This window comes from Eutrigla gurnardus (assembly GCF_963514095.1).
Source record: "Eutrigla gurnardus genome assembly, chromosome: 15".
Classification (NCBI taxonomy): Eukaryota; Metazoa; Chordata; class Actinopteri; order Perciformes; family Triglidae; genus Eutrigla; species Eutrigla gurnardus.
The window spans coordinates 6,950,264-6,968,643 of NC_139938.1; the positions used below are offsets into that span (position 1 = coordinate 6,950,264).

Below are 18,380 nucleotides of genomic sequence, written 5' to 3' on the forward strand. Positions count from 1 at the left end.
TTATAATGGTAGTTCATCATATAACCGACTTATGTGACTTTATTACACGTTTATATCGAGTCATTATTAGTGAAAAGGAGAAGAGAGAGCGGTACGACCACCCACCAGGAAGGCCTCGTTGAACTCAAAGAGACAGGGGAACTGTTTGAGCAGCTGGTGAACACAGTCCAGCCACTGCAGGAAGACGGGACACTGCTCGCTCACATCGTCTGCGTTCTCTTGGTGGCCACAGCGGTCGCCAAACTTATGACCATAGTCCAGCCACTCGGTCTCTACGAGCACCTGGAAACCCTGCGGATGTCACGGTGGTCAGTACATATCACTGTATAACTATCCTTAAGAGAGGACCCCAATGATTTAGGATTGCACTCCCGATAAGATTGTCATTACAATGGACACTTTAAACAAAGATGACTTCTAGTTTATTCCACCTCCTCTTCGTCTAAATGTGTATAGAACATTCTGGGGCCAAACTCTAAACGCTCACCTCCAATGTCCGGTAGTAGGGGTCCAGCAGGATCTTGGAGAGGGCTACAATCTGGGGTGTGCGGTCCCACCCATCTGAACAATGCACCAGGACAGGACGGCCGTCCCTCTCCACCGCCGAACACACCAGAGTGGCCGCCTTCAGCATGACGGACAGGTGCTGCAGCCAACGGGTGTTCTCTAGAGCCGAAAGCCAGCTGGAAAGTCCAGAGGTGACTGATTAGTACGAATCCATATAGAGCATGTCCCAACCGATGAAGTGAAGCCTAGAAGCTGCACACATACATCAGCGTTAAGTTACACTGGGTTATTAAGCTGAGGGTGTTAGGAGATGGAAGCCTCTGACCTACATCTCTGGAGGCCACCATCAGAATAACAAGTCATAAAAAACACGGAGTGATGTCATATCAGCTGGGTTAACCTATGTACTGTACATACAAACACACATGTAATCAGAGATGGAAACACACCAGAAAAACACACACAGCTGGTTAAGAAACACACAGATGTGATCCCGGGAACAAACGGAAACACGTATCCACTTTCAGTGTGTAGAGACAGACCGCTGGCCAGTCCAGCAGCGCCGGGCCTGGGCGGTGGCAGCGTTCCCATCTCCCAGCGGTGTTGCCTTACAGTGAGGTGAGGCCATTAAAACGGGGGAGGGAGGGAGGGGGAGGCACAAATGAAGGCAGAGCCGCTCAGAGAGAAAGGTCAAGTGGATCGACTTACTTTCCTGGATCCGGGATCTGACTGCAGACGGTCCTCAGAGCCTGGAAGCTGTTCCGAATGGCGTGGATGTTGGCCATTCCCATGAACATCACCTCACAGTTGGGGTAGTACTCTAAGTGTACACAAACAACTCTGATGAAGACCTTAACAACCCAAGCTTGCAAGATAAAGTAGCCTCATGTTTTCAGGTGAAGGTGGGGTTCTATTTTATTATCTCGGTACAATGGAACATTCTGGGTTTTCAACAGCGAGTCGCCGCTTACTGAATATCATGTGTCAACCGTACAGACTGAGGCCACTTTTTACAATCCCGGACAGAGCAGCACTTTTTTAAATAGACCTCTGATCCAAAACAGCAGAGTGGAACTTAATACTTTGAGATTTTGCAGGCAGCTACTTCTTCACCTTGACCTTGAAACAGGTTGACCTCTACAGGACAAATGCAATGGCATCATGGGACTGAGTCAGAATGTTTGTGCCACACACTTTTGATGCAAAACATTTGAAATGCATGTTTGTAAGAGATCTGATTGGAATATAGCTTTTAGAAAGTTGTAATGTCAATTCATTATTTACAGATCAAGAAATTATGGGGCAGCAAGTCTTTGTTTCTGGCAACCTGACTTTGTTCCACATCATCATATGATTAAAATATGCAGCTGGATTTTTATCCAGATGCCAACAGCTGGTTGCTATATTTGTCTGCCATACGATCTACGGCAACTGCATAGATTGGATGGCAGACATACAAGAACGTTTTCTGCCTGCTGCTGTAAGAAATATAGTTTATAAAAGCTTTGGTTTTTATTTTTAAAGGTGCAATATCTGCATAGTTTGGTACTAAATCTTTGTGTGTAGTCGTACGTCCCTTTGAGCGACAGCATTCACATATGTGTGGATCCATTGTTATTATAAAAATATGATTTTCATTCAGTTTAAATTAACTGCTTCAATCACTGAGAATCTGAAGGGTAAAGGTGGTGAATACACACTAATGTAAACATATCACAAAATGGAAATGTGATAAATACATGTTGACACACACACACACACACACACACACACACACACACACACACACACGCACACAAAGACACACACAATGTCAGTTGGATTTGATCTCACATCTTACAAAATAAAAAAATTGCATTGAATTGTTTGAGCCTTTTCCAATGTTTGGTCCCACTAACTGACCTTCACATTCACAGCCTCCGCCCTTGGCCCGGTTGGCCACTGCGGCGGTGTACGAGCGAGCATCCAGAATCAGCAGCTTCTGTGGCACCGTGTTTTCATCGCAGCCAGAGCCGCCCGTCAGAGAGGAGTCTGGAGACACAGAGAGATGATGATGATGATGACTTTTTACTGGTGAGTGGACAGCGTTTATGTTAATCGAACTGCTGAGGAGAAAGGGTGAGAGGAGAAGGAGGGAATCAGAGAAGTGCCAGGGACATGATTAACAGAAACTGACTGCATTTGTAACCTACTGAAAATCAATATCTCCTCCTGATGACACAAAACCACAGTGTTGCTATAGGTAACGATCACAAGTCCAGGGACCTGATCTCAGTAGCTACCACGGAGAAGATGAGTAATTAGTGTCTTTGCACTCAGTCGAGCACCCAGTAATGATGTTCAAAACCCTTTCATGTCACTCTGTGACGTGCATGTGAGAAAAAAGAAAGATATCCAAAATCAGAAATAACAAAAACAACACTGGCAGCTGTAACTAGTAACTCAGTCTGATGCAGTATAATGGATAGTGTGTGCACTTCATTTTTAAATGACAGCGTGAAATAAGTCAGGAAAAGGAGCATAAATGTTATTTAATGCTACTTAATTCACTGCTAATTTTTGACAGTGTATTTACTGAACAAGCCTAATGTATGTAAGTATAAGTAAACATGGTGTATTGCTTGGCACGTATGCTAAGCATCTCTATTGAATGCATTCTTGAGAGCTCTAGGAGTGTCTGCATCAATCAAGCAACTGCTTTACCAAAATCACTATCAGAGGAGTCGGGAGCTTCGCCACGTTGTCGGCAGGCTGGTGCTCCACAGGTACCCTTGGCTCCAGCATCCATCTGACACGCCTTGGCGATGGAGGTCACCAGGTACTCATCATCCGTGTTTCTCCAGCCCCACCAGCTGATCTCAGGCTGGCTGCAACGGGAGATCACGGCCCCGTTCTTCTGGTGTCTGGAGGTCAAGGTAGCCGTAAACACAAGGGCAGACCAAAGTGTCAAAACACTGTGTGTATTGGTGAAAACACGTGAGAGTGTGTATATGACTGGGTGTCAGTAAAGCCACCTGTAGACCACCACAGGGATCCTCTTCCAGGATCTGAAGGACGCCACACTCTCCAGCTCCTTGTCTGTGATCCATATTGGAACCAGAAGCTTCTGTGGGTAGCTGGAGCACAGCCTGTGGACAAGACGCATCATTTTATAGGTTAGCAGCAGTTTACTTAAGATATGCAACACAAAGCCCCGAACCGTGAGAAAATATCGAGGGTTTCAGGGTCACGACTTCATCAAGAACTCTCAGCTCTGGCAGAACAAAACACAAAATGCTACTGCCGGACTCCATCTATCTCTGCTCTCCTCCTCCTCCTCTATTGTGATACTCTACTCTAAGGAGGGAAGAGACGGAGAGAGGGGGGGGGCTGAAATACTGTGCTGAGTCATGGGCCGCAGCAGGCTGCAGCTTGTTTAATTAGCCCATTGTCCTGTGTGTTTTCTCCCTCAGCAGGATGTGGTCTCCTGGGCCCTCCGAGCAGACGGGCATTTTTTTTAGCGTTTATTTATCCAGACAGCAAAGGACACAGAAGATTCTGATACACCGGTCTACACACACGGTATACCGCATTATTTCTGCTCGGCTGAGAGCTACGATCTTGTTTACGTGTGTTAGTGTAAAAGCCTGGAGTCGGTAAGAGTGATGCTAGCGTCTCCACAATCCTCGTTTCACCAATCAATCGCTAAATAAGCTACTTTCAGGCTGGAAGGCTGTAGGCCGGTGCTGTGTGTTGATGGAGTGTTTTAGAAAGTTATTTGTAAAATTAGGATTGTTTGGAAAGACATGCAACATCTGGATTTATGGCAGAGTAGTGAATTATATGTGGTTCGATTGATCTCTATGGATGTTTTTATAAATCTTGACATATTTTTTATCGTGACTCTGGGTAACCACAACATTGATAGTACAGCATGAACAAAGCAAATACTGATGATTGAACGTTCTTTGTCTAACTCGGACGTCACACAAAATGCGATGATTCTGTGTAAAATAAAAATAATAATAATAAGTGCACACTTGACTGCTATCCCTCCAAAATAAACTGTATTTAAGATCAATTCAAAACTTCCATTTCCTGATAGAGTTGTGACACACAGTGTTAAGACGTGCCAACACATACACACTGGTTGTTTGTCACACAATCTGTTTGGCAACATTGTGGTGTCAGCCATGATTCCAGTCCGACTCTCACCACTCACCCTTAACGACCAGCATGACTGTTTACAGTACCAGCGTTGTAAAGCTATCTCATCTGCAAAGCTATTCATGGTAAAGTATCTGTGACATACTTGAAGTTGCAGTTTATGTCCGACACTCTCCAGACGTTCTGAGTGTCGAAGCCCATCCGCTTGACCTCCATTTCCATTCTCTGACGTACATGATCACCTGCACACAAGAGCAAAGCATGGAAGCATTTTAGGAAGATCAACGTTTTAACAAAATAAGAAATGTTAGTGCAGTCTTGACTGTGTGTGTGTGTGTGTGTGTGTGTGTGTGTGTGTGTGTGCGTGCGTGCGTGTGTGTGTGTGTGTGTGTGCGTGCGTGCGTGTGTGTGTTTACCTGGGCGACAGAGATGAACATGCTGGTCTTCATCATCAGCGTTTCCTCCCAGACACCAGGCATGATATGCCAGGGCGAACAGGTCCTCCAGCCGGGACGGGTGAGCTATGGCCCGGTTCAGACGCTTCACCCACTCCTGGCACTGCTTGAACGTTGCAAAGTGGCATCTGTGGAGAACCAAATGTGAAGATTAAAGAAATAAGTGGAGCGACACTGCAGCATATCTTTGGGGGCTGGGAGAAAAGTCATTTCAGTTATTTCAGTAGAACACTTGAGAATTTCAATCTGCTGTGAAATAAAAACAGGCCTCTGGACCAGTGAGTCTGTGTGTGTGGGTGTGTGTGTCTGTGTGTGCGTGTGTGTGTGTGTGTGTGTGTGTCCGTGTGAGCCCCGGAGACACATACAGTTGCAGGAACTACCACAGAAGTGTTTTTGAGGACATTTCACAACATTAAAGGTGTACATTTTAAAACAAATATCTGTAATTTATACTCCTCACATTTTCAAAACGGGCTCCTTACTTTGGTTTTAATGCGTTATTGGATTTTATTATTAATATGATACTTTTTACATTTCAGAGCCTGTACTTTTTCACTTTTACTTGAGTAAAGAAGTTGATTCTACTTCTACCCTTGCTGGGACCACATCCATCTTCAAACTCAGCCTTCGCTTTGATCTCAACTACACACCTGTAATGTTTCATGACTGCATCACAAAACCTGTCCATGCAGACACATACGAAACAACAGGCACAGTACTCAAATCCACTTCTGTGGTAGTTCTCCCTCCAGTAGCCAGGACCACATTCTGCCACGATGACATGATGAGTCATGACATAATTTCACGTTGTACTACGTATGATTGTCTAGATGAAAAATAAAGGTTGATTTGACTTTGTTTCAGTGATTTCATGGCGCATTACCACTCCAACTAGTAATTATTAGAATTACTCTCTCAATAATTGTTACAATTAATTATTAATCAAGTGTATAAAATGATTTAGTAAAAGATCACAACTTCCCAGAGCACAAAGTGACATGCTGTTTGTGTTGGTTGACAAATGGTCCAAAATGGAAGGAATTTAAAATGACATGTAATAGTATGATGTGTGATGTTTTTACATGATAAATAAATCAACAATATCAGTTTTACTGCACATTAGAATGACTGAAATCAGACTGGATGGACATGTAGTCTTTTGTCAGGCTAACACGAAAACCAAAAGAGACGTCATGAACAGAAAGTCAGAAAAAAACATGTATGTATGCGTCTTTCCAAACTTTAAACCATTATTAATTATGACTGTTATTCTGGTTGAACCTGAGCATCAGAATTCCACCTTGTAACTTACAGGGTTGTATATATTTATAAAGGCAGACCCGTATCAGTTAAACCTGTTTTTTACACCTGAGAATATTGATTAGAGGTTAAGCGTGGTGGTGTGTAGAGCACATAAATGATCTCCTCACGGCCAGACAGAAACACTTGTATTATTCATCCTAATGTATACCAGACCACTGTGCGGTATTTACTCTCGTCAATGGCAGCGTCCATCTGCCTGCAGGGTTAACAGGACGTGTTTAGTGTGCGAGTGAGCTGCTCTCCTTACCTGACAACTTTGGAGTCTTTACAGATGATGTGCAGCTGGAACATATCTCTGCTCTCCACACCGTCTATGAGCCTGAGAGGCACCTGTAGGGGGAGACAGAGCGCACGTGTGATCAGCCTGATGGCCTGCTGTCAGAGCAAACAGTACATCTGCAAAGAGGTTACCACCCTGTGGTCTGGTGTAGACTGAATCCAGGCTAGAATATACATAGATACAGCTTTTTCTGCTCACTGTTGAGGAGAAGAAGGCCTCTGCAGTGTTTTAGCTTGGTCTCTAGACTATATACATAACAACAGCTGTAAACTTGATGTCCACTGGATTGTCTATTCAGTGAGACTAAATACTCCCAAAAGGCACTTCACAACAGTCATATTTTCTGCAGAATAAGCATTGCCTCAAAGTCACTCGGGCACATCGAGACCTAACCAAAATAAATAAAAGTCAATATATATTAAGTTGACCTGTGAACTGTAGCATTAATATAACAATATAGAATCCCCCATGCAACTTCATATTTGGTCAGTCCTTTATGCAACGGCATTCTGTGCACTGTATGATTGAGAAAGTCCTATTTGATGTCTTATAGTAAAACAATAGTGCTACTTTTTTAATTAAGTCTCAAGGTCGGCCAACACAATGCGCCACAACCATTCCTCCTTTTGCAGACAATAACAATAAATCCTGTTTTTAGTTGTGTGTAAATCAGAATGTGTCCTCATCGCACTGTAATAATTAAAAAATGAAGAGGAGCTGGATCATATAAGCTGTCTAGACAGTGGCAGAGGGTGGTGTTTTATCATATGGTACTCACAGATAATTCATTGTCCACACCTGGGTAGGTCTAAAACACAGTGACACCATGGAGTACAAACAGGGAGGGAGGGAGGGAGGGAGGGAAAACACAAGACAGGAGGAAATGGAAAAACTATTAAACCAAAAACATTCAGGAGGCAAAAGGAAATAAAGAGTTAAAAGAAAAGAAAACATCAAAGAGGTTGAAAAAATGGTGGATAACTGTGCTACTTGCAGCACATGCCCAAGCCAAATGGAAATCATGGAGAGAAAGACACACATTGACAGGAGCAAAGGGCAAGAAAACAGCTTAGAAGTAGAGGGATGAGTAGTGAAGGGGGGGGAGGGGGGGCAGACAGAGTTCATCTGTGCTGCTGGGGTCAAGGCAGGACTGACGGCACTTTGATAAGGACCGTTAGCTGGTGACGTACAAACCCAATGCATTAATGGGACTCTCCTCTGCTAAAGTGAATCAAGGTGAAGAGGCACCGTGAACGTCGTGGGGATCTGACCCCCTCCTCCTCCTTTTCAAAGCCCCATCATCTTTTCCATAAGACGAATCGTTCTGGAAAAGATGACTGGGACTTTGGGAAGGAGGAGGACATTTTTTTGCCAGCGAATGCACACAATTGGCCCGTTTGTGTTTGAGCACAGCCTGACGTCAACAGGAGCGCGCATGTGGGCATCGGTGCAAGTGGGGGCCAGACCTTTGGAGCCTTGATGTCACATTAAACCTCTCCTGCCTGTAGATCAGGGGGGGCGCCAACCCTGTGGTACAATTCTGGTGCAAACAGTTTCATACCAGCTACGCTGGGTTATGACTAAAGCCTCTTTATGGGCAAATACTTGCAGGTTTATTTGCCTGGTTAGCACAATTATGTGAATCTAAAATTTATATGGGGGAAAGGGGAAAAGCGTATGTGCTTCCAAATTACACATTAAAGCCTCCTCTCTCTTGCTATTGGCCTGTGCAGTGGCATGGCAGCAGTAGAGATCACACAGACACTCATGCCATTTGGACCGAAGTGAAACTCTACTTTTATAGTTTTTCTGTGCGTTTACTCTCCGAGACGGGCACTCACGTTGATGACAGAGTCCTTGAACTTGATGTGGAGCCTGTAGTTAGAAATGGCAATGACTGCTTCGTCGGCACAGCCAAGATATTCCACCCCTTCCCCCTGAAGAACTGCGAATGGCACCTGTAGAGACACAAAAACAACCAGATTGTTGAGGTTTGATGAGCAGAAACATAACACCGACATCTGTTTACTGTCATTATTATGTCTACTGGGAGTATCGTCATAACATCCACACTGCTAGTTTTAAAGCTGTACTCTCCATGTTCTCCAAGCTGGTTCTAATTAATGACCTCCATAGGAAACTCTATTTAACGATTAAAAGACTCTGCCATGCTAACTGGCTAAACGCCAGCTAAACGCTAACATGACAATGCTGATGATGTTCAGTATCTTAGTTAGCATGGTGGCACTAGTAGCATTTACTCATTTGCATTTACCCAATGTTAAAGGTTGAGGTTATTCTATTCAGAAACACTTTCTGCTATATTACTTTCAATGCTCATAACATACTGATAGCAATGAATACATTAAATTACATTAAAAGAACATTTTTTAAAAAAGTGGCAGGACTGTAAAAACCCCATCGAATCAATAAAAGTCAGGCCGGAGAAAATAATTGGACGGCCTCTGCCTGTCTGTCAATGCCTACTTCCTGATTGCGTGCACTCTGCCGATCTAGAGCACTTGTTTGGTGCTCTGGGGGCGGGGCTTTGAACAGAGGCCTGAACGAAGGGGGCGGGGCTCCGGTTTAGCGATGCGTTCAAAAGTCAAAGCTTCTTGCAGAGCTCCTTTGTTTTAAGGCACAATTAAACACTGATGCATTTGAGTTCGGCTTTTTGAGACAGAAAGAAGTTTTGGGAGAAGAAACTGTTTATATTCCTCGGAGGGAAGTATGGAACGTCATTCTGCTATCGTTACTGAAAATCAAGTATCAAACTGTGTATGTCACCGGAGTCGATGGTTTCCAACCATACTCAGCACTACGATATATAATAAGGCAGGCGGAGTTTGTGCTTGCATCGTCCGTTCTGCCTACAAGAAGCTAAACTCGTAATGATTGTGGACAGATCGACATTGCAGATATGACAAAAAGGGGGGACATGTGGGGGAACAGTGTGCGTGTGTAGCTGTCCAATTAGCACGTAGTAGTTTTACAGAAGGACCTTTGTGAGCACGGAGGGTGTGTTGGCGAGCCTGAATGAGCAGGCAGACGAGATGCAGGGCTGGGATGGAGACTGTCTGCACCAGTGCTGACGGTACAGTGAGGGATCCCAAACTGTCCATTAACATTCTTACTCGTTGTACCCATTTTATTATTACAGCCAAGCCCGGGCTTTGGCTGCAACGAGACCAAAACATTAAGATAATTGGTTCCCAGCAGAGGTAAATAGAAAACATTCCTCCTTTCACTCTGGGGCAGCCCTTTAGCTTCTGAAGCCCACCATGTGGAAGAAACACAGCTACAGTTACCAACTTTTAAAGGACGTCTGAACTCATAAAGATGGAAGCCTCCACTAAATGTTACTGCACTGTTTATTTGAGCTGTTTCTCTAAGGGATTTAAAAATGTTGATTTCAGTGAACTATAAAGACCGTTTATGGCTGCGGTGATCAGGAGGATTAAAGCTGGAGCCTACAGAGAATAAATCGTTTTCAGTCACCATGCATTAAACATTCTCCTGGCTGATGTGAAACAGCAAAGCGTGCTGGGAGTCATATTACTGCTCGGACATCTCTTACAAGCAGAGCACTGCGTTGTGCCCATTCATTCCACGTTTACATAACCTCTTCACACAGTTTCTCTGAGTCATCACTTCTGTGTGATCACCTGCATGCACTGATGTTAGTTCTGTTCACTTAAACATCATTATAAGTCATTGGGGACCACAAAAAAAAAACAGGTCTTGTGGTTTCGTTGCTGGTAATGAGGCCAACAGTGTTGCTTAGAGACAACATTACCTCATCCTGCATTAGCATGCATTGCTGAGTCACGCAGAGGAGGACCCACTGGTGCATGTTTAAAGAGGACATGCAGCAGGGCAGATGGGGGATTATGGTAAAATGTCAGAAAATCAGGCTTACTTGAAATAACATTAGTCGGCACAGTTAAAAGCACAGCCTTCGTTAGAGCACAGGCTGGACGGGACGGACAGTTAGCCTACGTTTCACTACCGATATAATACATTTAAAACAAAACAAAACTATTCTCGTCTTTTTAAAAGGAATAGAGCTTATATTTTAAACATTCTTAGAAATGATAAATTATTACATTCATCACTGCACCTGCTGTCGCTCAGCAACAGAAAATGTGTGCGTGAGCGGGACAGGAAGCACGATGAGGGAAAGGGTACAGCTTAACCTGGGAAATGGAGCACGTAGTACTCTGCACCCAGACAGCAATAGAGCTAAATATAGGGAGCAGCCCCCGTGGCACTCTGCCCCGGGACTAATAAAAAGTGGAATATCGATGCATTTCAAAATTAATAACTTATGTAACTCAATCAAATTGTGAAAGGCGCACAAACACAGCTAATAAAGCTGAAAACTGTGTAGCCTTTGACGGTAACAGGAAAAGGAAGGAGAGAAAAGCCCTATCATGCATTTCTTGCATTCTTCGTGGGTCAACGGCTGCAGTAATGGTTGAAATAAGAATATGCAGCTACTGAGTCTGTGTGCTGCTCTGCTGGAAGAGACCTAACATGCTCTGCTGAGAGTGCCATAGTTTACATGCTGTACAGACCGGGAGCTGCGTTAAGCAAGCTGTGCTCCAAAAGTAGGTGCATGAGTCACCAGCAGCCAGCAAGTGCAGCAGAAGATACTGTGTCACGTTTCCTCTATGAAGCCTTCAGCAGCAGAAATACTTCAGAGAGAGAGAGAGAGAGAGAGAGAGAGAGAGAGAGAGAGAGAGATAGAGACAGATGGTGAGAGAGAGAGATGGAGAGAGAGAGAGAGAAAGAGAGAGAGAGATGGAGAGAGAGAAAGAGAGAGAGAGAGAGAGAGAGAGAGGGAGGAAAGACCCGTGAATAACACCATGACTTGTGAGTCGTGACTTCCAGCTCGAGCAGCCTGCCTGTGAGAACATGCACATGTGCACACACAACTGCAGGCCTGCACGTACACAGGAGGGGAGGCAGCAGGGTATTAAATATGGTGGGGTAGGGTATGCCTGCAAGAGACATCAGCTGTCAGAGAAACTATCACGAGATCGCCTGCACACAAAGAAAAAAACATAAGAGACAGAATGAGGAACTGCATGTGTGAATCCAGGGGGAAGTGCTGCAAAAAAAACATTAGAAAAAAATGCTGCAAGGCAACTAAAATGAGAGCAGTATTTGGTGCAGAATAATAATCATAATAATAGTGATAACAATAAAAACAAGGCTTTTGAACAGGATGCTACTTCCACCCCCAAGTGGAAACAAACAGCAGAAACAGATAGTGACCCCAGGCCGGGCAAACCTCTCCACCTGCCCGTTGTCCAGTTCTCTAGACGCATGATACCCAGCTCCATTAACCACCAGACAGCCAGAGAGCACAAACGCAACACCATCAAGGGCACAGTGCAAGTTGTCCGTCACAATGTTGCTACTGGCATCTTCACTGTGGGATAGACTATCAAACCCCTCTCGCTTCAGTGAACTAAATGCTTTTTAGCTGCACTGGTCAAACGGACCCCCATGAAAGTACAACATTAAAATGGAATAGAAAAAACATAGAATGAAAAGGGACTGATGCAATTTAATGTCAACTTTGAGGTGGAAAGATGTAATTAATGATATTTATTTTAATAAAAAAAAAACTGTAATATAATGGTTTCAACACTGCATGGATAATCGTGTTGTTTGGATGGCTGCTTTATGATCAGCTAATGCACTTTCAATGAAGGCCATGCAGATTTATGTGTATTATCTATAATACTAGAAGCTAACCTCTTAAGTGCGGGAGGTATTTAATTTGAGGGATAAACTTTCCCCATCGAGAGCCAAAGCATGTCAAGGTGATATAATGAATCTGTTGAAACGGCATACACACTAGAGAAAGCTGTGATGTAGAAGAACTCATGTATGTCGTCATCACTCTGCCGGTGTTACATGTTAGAACTACCAATACAGGAAGCTGAGGATAACACCTTCTTCAGCTCTTCAACATCCTGCTTTCAAAACTCTTCTTCTGTTCTCGTTGAGGCAATATCTAAATATGGCAGACTTATTCAGAATATCTTTTCTAAATATATACTCAAGAAAATGTGTTTTTTTTTCAGCATATTGGTGGATATTGTTATCCACCAAGTTGCCTAATTAAATTTTTTTTCTGTGTTGAGCACTGAAAAAGGATGGCACAGCAGTGACAAAAAAAACATGCTCTTCGACGCGAGTCATCATCTCTCTTTCAGGGTCTGGCCTCAAACTGCCGAGTTGTGACTCTTCTGGGAATGTCTTTGCAATCTCATTCTAAAAAGTGGCGCCCCAAGCTTCATCAGGGTGTTAGAGGAATGCTCTCGTGACACGAGCCAGGATCGAAGATGAGGTCACAATATGGAAGTGCCACACTTGGTCTTTTCCGCAGCTCCACCAGGCTGTCTGCAGACATGTAGCTGGATAACAGAGTAGTTGTCTACGGGTGGTGAAAACCGTTCAGCTCACCTGAAGGCTTTCATCCTCCTTCACCAGCTCCTTCTGGGGGAACAGGTCCTTGGCCTTGATGTACTCCAGACTGGGAGGCCCTTCTTCACCCTGTCAGACACAAACACAGAGCAGGGGTGGTCAGACAAACTGCTACTTCTGTCATCAGTCAGGCCGACACGGCAGAGTGAAACAGCACAAAGAGATGTCGATTTAAAGAAGCAACACAGACACAACCATGACACAGCAGTTTAATTAACAGCAAAGTCAAAAGCTGAGAACACTGAATGGGCCATAGCCAAAAAAAAAAAGAGTCTGTTCAAACCCAAAGGTAATTACTTGTAGGGCATTTATCAAGGTGGTTGGCCTTTGATGCACGATCCATGCCAGGTGGAATTTCACAATCCCCACCAACTCACAGATGTCACGTAACAGATTAAATATTGACTATGAGAGTTCCAAAACTGCCTTTAAATAAAGGAGCACACAACCTTGTGTTAGGTCATTGAGGGGAGCTATTTTAAAATCTTTACCGCTCAATTCTAAATAGCATTCTCCATGATTGATTATTAATAATGCTGACGGAACAATGCACCTTTTATATATATCTATGCTCTGTTTGCACATGCAATAACTACTTGCACGGCAGCAAAGCAAATGACAGACAGGACTGGGCACCAGATCTCTAAAAGCTGTAGACTTTGTGACTGGGTGTTACACGCTTGTGCAAACAAAGATACTGGGACTTAAGTAAAGTATTTCACACACTTGACTAGTTTTTCATGAGTCATACACGTACATCTTCTTTTGACAGGGTTTAAACAATTATTTACTACAGTCACCTTTGATACCCAAACACCAAATGTTTCTATCACCAGAGGGCCAGGTGAACTAATTCAATATTACATTTCAAAAGGTAACTGATGAAGTAAAATAAATCCAAATGCAGTGTGCATCAAGTGCATAGCTGTTATAACGGATGGCTAAAACTAGACTGCAAGAATCAGTGGAGGAGAGAACCAGAGGGGAAGAAAGAGCCAGTCAACCCTGTGTTTGCAGCTTCAGCCTGCAAACTGAGCAAGCACAGGGGTTTGGCCCTGTAAATGTCTAAGTCCACACATAAAGAGCATTTACATGTATACTCATATTTATCCTGGCTTGGATCATATTCTTCGTTTTATAATCGTCTACTATGTCATGTGGCCATGTCTTTCACTCCTCCATCCGGCCTCTGGAGTTACCTCAGTGGTGAAAAAGAAAGCCAATTTGGTTTCCGCACTGCTACTTTTACTACTCTGCTGGATTTGGCTTCTCCATCGGAGTATGACTGTATGTCGATGCTGTTCCTTAATGAAAACAGCGATGGAGTCTTGAATGGGTACCAGAGGGAGGCTACGAATACTGTGGTGCTACTTGCTCTCTTGCCAATATAATACTTGTGTCCTGGAACAAAACAAAGCTAAATGTCATATTATAGCAAAAAAAAAAGCCCCTGATGTCTCACCATGCAGACCTCCTGCTATGTTTACAATCATTTCACCTGTCATCCACAGGTGATTAACCCCATGATAAGCACACCACCCACTGGGCTTTCTGGTAACAGATGGAGTCAGTGCTCCTACAGTGACAACCTCTCTGCACATCCCCAACATGTCACTGTCTGATTTCAAAAGCATAGAGATCACAGGAAAAGAATAGACGAAGCATCATTTATCAGCTTCTGTAACGTCTATTGGCTGCCTATATAGGCTCTGAAAAAAGGAAATGGGTTATTGTTGACGTGACCTTGAAATGTAAAAGAGGTTCATCCATCCATTGTTTACCGCTTATCCTGTATTCAGGGTGGCCGATCCCAGCTGTCATTGGGCGAAGGCGGGGTACACCCTGAACAAGTCGCCAGTCTATCACAGGGACAACCATTCACACTCACACCTACAGAGTAATTTAGAGTCATCAATTTACCTATCCCCATCCTGCTGTGTGGAGGAAGCCAGAGAACCCGGAGAGAACCCACACTCACAGAGAGAACATGCAAACTCCACACACAAGGAACCCAAACCCAGAATCGAACCAGGACCCTCTCGCTGTGAGGCGACAGTGCTACTCACTACACCACCATGCAGCCCCGTAAAGGACAGGTACTGTTTGTTTTTCAAATACGGGTCACCAACTATTAACTACAATGTGTTGAAAATGTATCAATATATCAGGATGCCTTCTTCGTCTCACTGTCAAGTAATATTAATATGTAATAATAATAATTATGCCCATTTTCAAGAAGTCGTCGAGAAGAAATACAAATAGTACAGAAATGATGGATCAATTTGTTGAGAAACGTTAAAAAAACCCTCAAAACCCTCCCCAAAAAATAGGTGAGGGTTTGATGCTGCTCTTTGTCATATATGACATAAAACGTAATATATTTGGGGTTTTGAATGTTGGACTGACAGAATAAGGAATTTAACTACAACACCTTGTGGTTTATAATCAAAAACACTACTCAAGAAAATATTCGCCAGATGAATCAATTGAATTTAAAATTCCAGCCCTAAATCTAATGTTTTAGTAGTCCTTAGGTGGAACATCTTTGTTTCTGTTTATAGTGGATGCTCACTGTGGGTGGGGGATGTCTGTGTGGGACAGATTAATGGCATACGTCACTATACAATGCCAGTCTCTTCTACTTCTACACCATAAATTGTAGTAAGTGGCAGTGCTAATGGCAGCCATAGAGGTGGGTGTCAAGGCTGAGCCAAACCGAGATGTCTACGCTCCTTAAAGGATGCTCCATTAAGTGCTGTCTGGTATTACTCTGGGCTCAATTCCCTCCAAATGATACCTTAATGTTCATGCTAATGCTGCGGTTCCATCTCCACGAAAGACCCATTCAAGGTGAAAATGAGGTGGAGGCTTCTTTCTAGCATAGTGCTGCGTTGACACAATGTCCCCAGGATGGGGAGAATAAGAAAACCTCTCGTTACTACTTGGGACTGTCCACAGATTATTCAAAGACGGTTGGCCTAAATTATCTTCTTTGTTGCATTACTCTGATACGCACTTTGTAATTTCTTCACCAAATTGCAAACATCATTGCTGTCAGTAATTTCCATTATCTCCGAGTTACAACTCAAAAGGCTTACGGGAACACTTTTCCCCTTCAATCAGCTTCTCATAATTATGGTCTAAATAATATGACATGAATGCCACATAACGATGGTAGTGAGCATCCAACCAAGTCTGACAGTAAAATACTGCTCTGTTAACTCAAACTGTGGTGTCTCTCTAAGAAAAGGTACTCCATGCAACCCTAAGAGCCTCAGACCGGTTAACTTGTCAGAACCCCTTTAAATCCTTTTGTAATGCGACCCCGCTAATCTCTTGACCTTTGACCCGGGACAGCCTTCAGCATCAGACTGACGAAGCAGCTGTGCGTCATCAATTTGACTTATTTTCACCTGAGAATGGGTGGACCATGACAGGGTGGGAATCTCTTGGCACCTCACGATACAATTACGATTCAGATTATAAACTGATTATCGATGCATCTTGATGCATCTCAATGTAACATGGAGATGCATCTTGATGCATCTCAATGTAACATGGTTTAAAAATAAATAAATCCGAGTTTGCCCGTCACTTCCTACTTTTGACATAATCATTAAAGAAAATCAACAGGTTAATTACCTTCTCTAATCATTTATTAAAGAAAAGGCTTTTCTTTGTCACAAGTAGATATTTCTTTCTATGAACACAAAGTCCTCCTGTTACAGGCGATGAATATATCACTGAGAGAAAACAGTAAACTGTAGCCGATATACAAATAAAAATCTTTCAATGCAATAATCAATGCAGCTTGCATTTCAACACATCACAGCGTAGCGGTCTGTCGGACGGTGTGTCTGGGACTTCCACAGCATGTACAAAGCAGTTATAGTGTTTATTTCGGCCATGAATGATGAAACATTATCAGTGTAAATACAGCGGGTGCCGGTCGGATTTCTCTCTCAGCCCGTTATGTGCAACGCCACAGACTGTCCGGGCGCTGCATTTTCCGAGTTCCGCCTTTAGCGCTCTGTAAACGATACGGAATAAAAATAAATCGTTTTTTGACAGTTGTGAATCGATTGAGAATCGTCCACGTCCGCATCGCGATGCATCTAAGAATCTATTCCCCACCACCCCTAACCATGACAGCGGCCATCAGTCCGAAGCATCCTGCGAGGATCAGGCCATTACAGGTTGAGATGACACACGGTTGCTGGGCAGTCGGAGCCTGCAGCCACAGACCCCCAGAAAGGGAATAAAGTTTACTGCGGCGTGCCAGACAGCCATCATAATATACTGGAGAAGATATTGCTATAGAACCTCCCCTTACAAAACTCAATGCACATCAGTTAAGAGGAACATTCGATCTTTACACACATTACGTCAATAATCCATCCACTCCGTTGGATCCAATACATCTTGTGCGGCACTATCTGGTAGACACTTGGCACCATTTACTCAATTCTCTTATGGAGTCGGCCTGACGCTGCACTTCTCCGAGACGCCTGCAAGAACATGGTGTACTTTAAAAGAAGAAAAAATAAAAATGCTGACTAAAGTTTGTGTGTATATGTTGTGTTCCTCCATAAATCCTTCACAGAGACTATAAAAACACAGACTGGCTACTAATGCATTAATGCATTTATAAACCTCACAATGAAAATACAGCACTTGTTTACCTGACAAGTTAGCATGACAGTTAAAAGAGACAAGAGCTGCATTGAAGCACAAACATCAATGTAACAATAACCTCCATATTTCAGCGTCATGAGTCCCTTCGCATGGCACACACCACTTGATCAAAACAGGGATTAAAATATTCTTGGTCCCTCGCGATGTACGACCACAACCTGAGAGACAATCATCTAACACAAGGTTAAAGCAAAAGAGAAATTCTCTCACTTCCAACCGATTCGCAGTGATGGAGCACAGTTTGTCCTGTGCCCGACACGTTTTTGCTTTGTCACTGCTGTGAGCCTGCGCACCCTCCCCCACCTTTGTCCACCCAGCAGTCAAAACGCTGGAGCTGACAGAAGCATACATACATACTGCATGCATTTCTTACATTTTAATGTCATTGTGTAATACGTTGATGACATGTATTGTTTGGGTTGTTTTAGTGTCAGGTAGTGGCTGACTAGACGGCCCCGAAATAGTGAAATTGT

The 18,380-nt window shown here is 43.5% G+C and overlaps 1 protein-coding gene across 4 annotated transcripts in view; it reads right to left on the bottom strand.

The window, feature by feature from the left end:
- mtmr4 (myotubularin related protein 4) overlaps nt 1-18,380 on the bottom strand; it is a 40,260-nt gene that overhangs the window by 6,055 nt on the left and 15,825 nt on the right. For all 4 annotated transcript variants that reach the window (XM_084029711.1, XM_084029712.1, XM_084029713.1 and 1 more), the window contains 11 exons: nt 13,192-13,281; nt 8,553-8,669; nt 6,679-6,761; nt 5,070-5,236; nt 4,799-4,895; nt 3,522-3,635; nt 3,211-3,410; nt 2,410-2,538; nt 1,216-1,327; nt 488-683; nt 106-291 (listed from right to left, as the gene is read on the bottom strand). In XM_084029711.1, the coding sequence (XP_083885837.1) occupies nt 106-291; nt 488-683; nt 1,216-1,327; nt 2,410-2,538; nt 3,211-3,410; nt 3,522-3,635; nt 4,799-4,895; nt 5,070-5,236; nt 6,679-6,761; nt 8,553-8,669; nt 13,192-13,281 (1,491 nt within the window). The remainder of the gene's footprint in view (nt 1-105; nt 292-487; nt 684-1,215; nt 1,328-2,409; nt 2,539-3,210; nt 3,411-3,521; nt 3,636-4,798; nt 4,896-5,069; nt 5,237-6,678; nt 6,762-8,552; nt 8,670-13,191; nt 13,282-18,380) is intronic.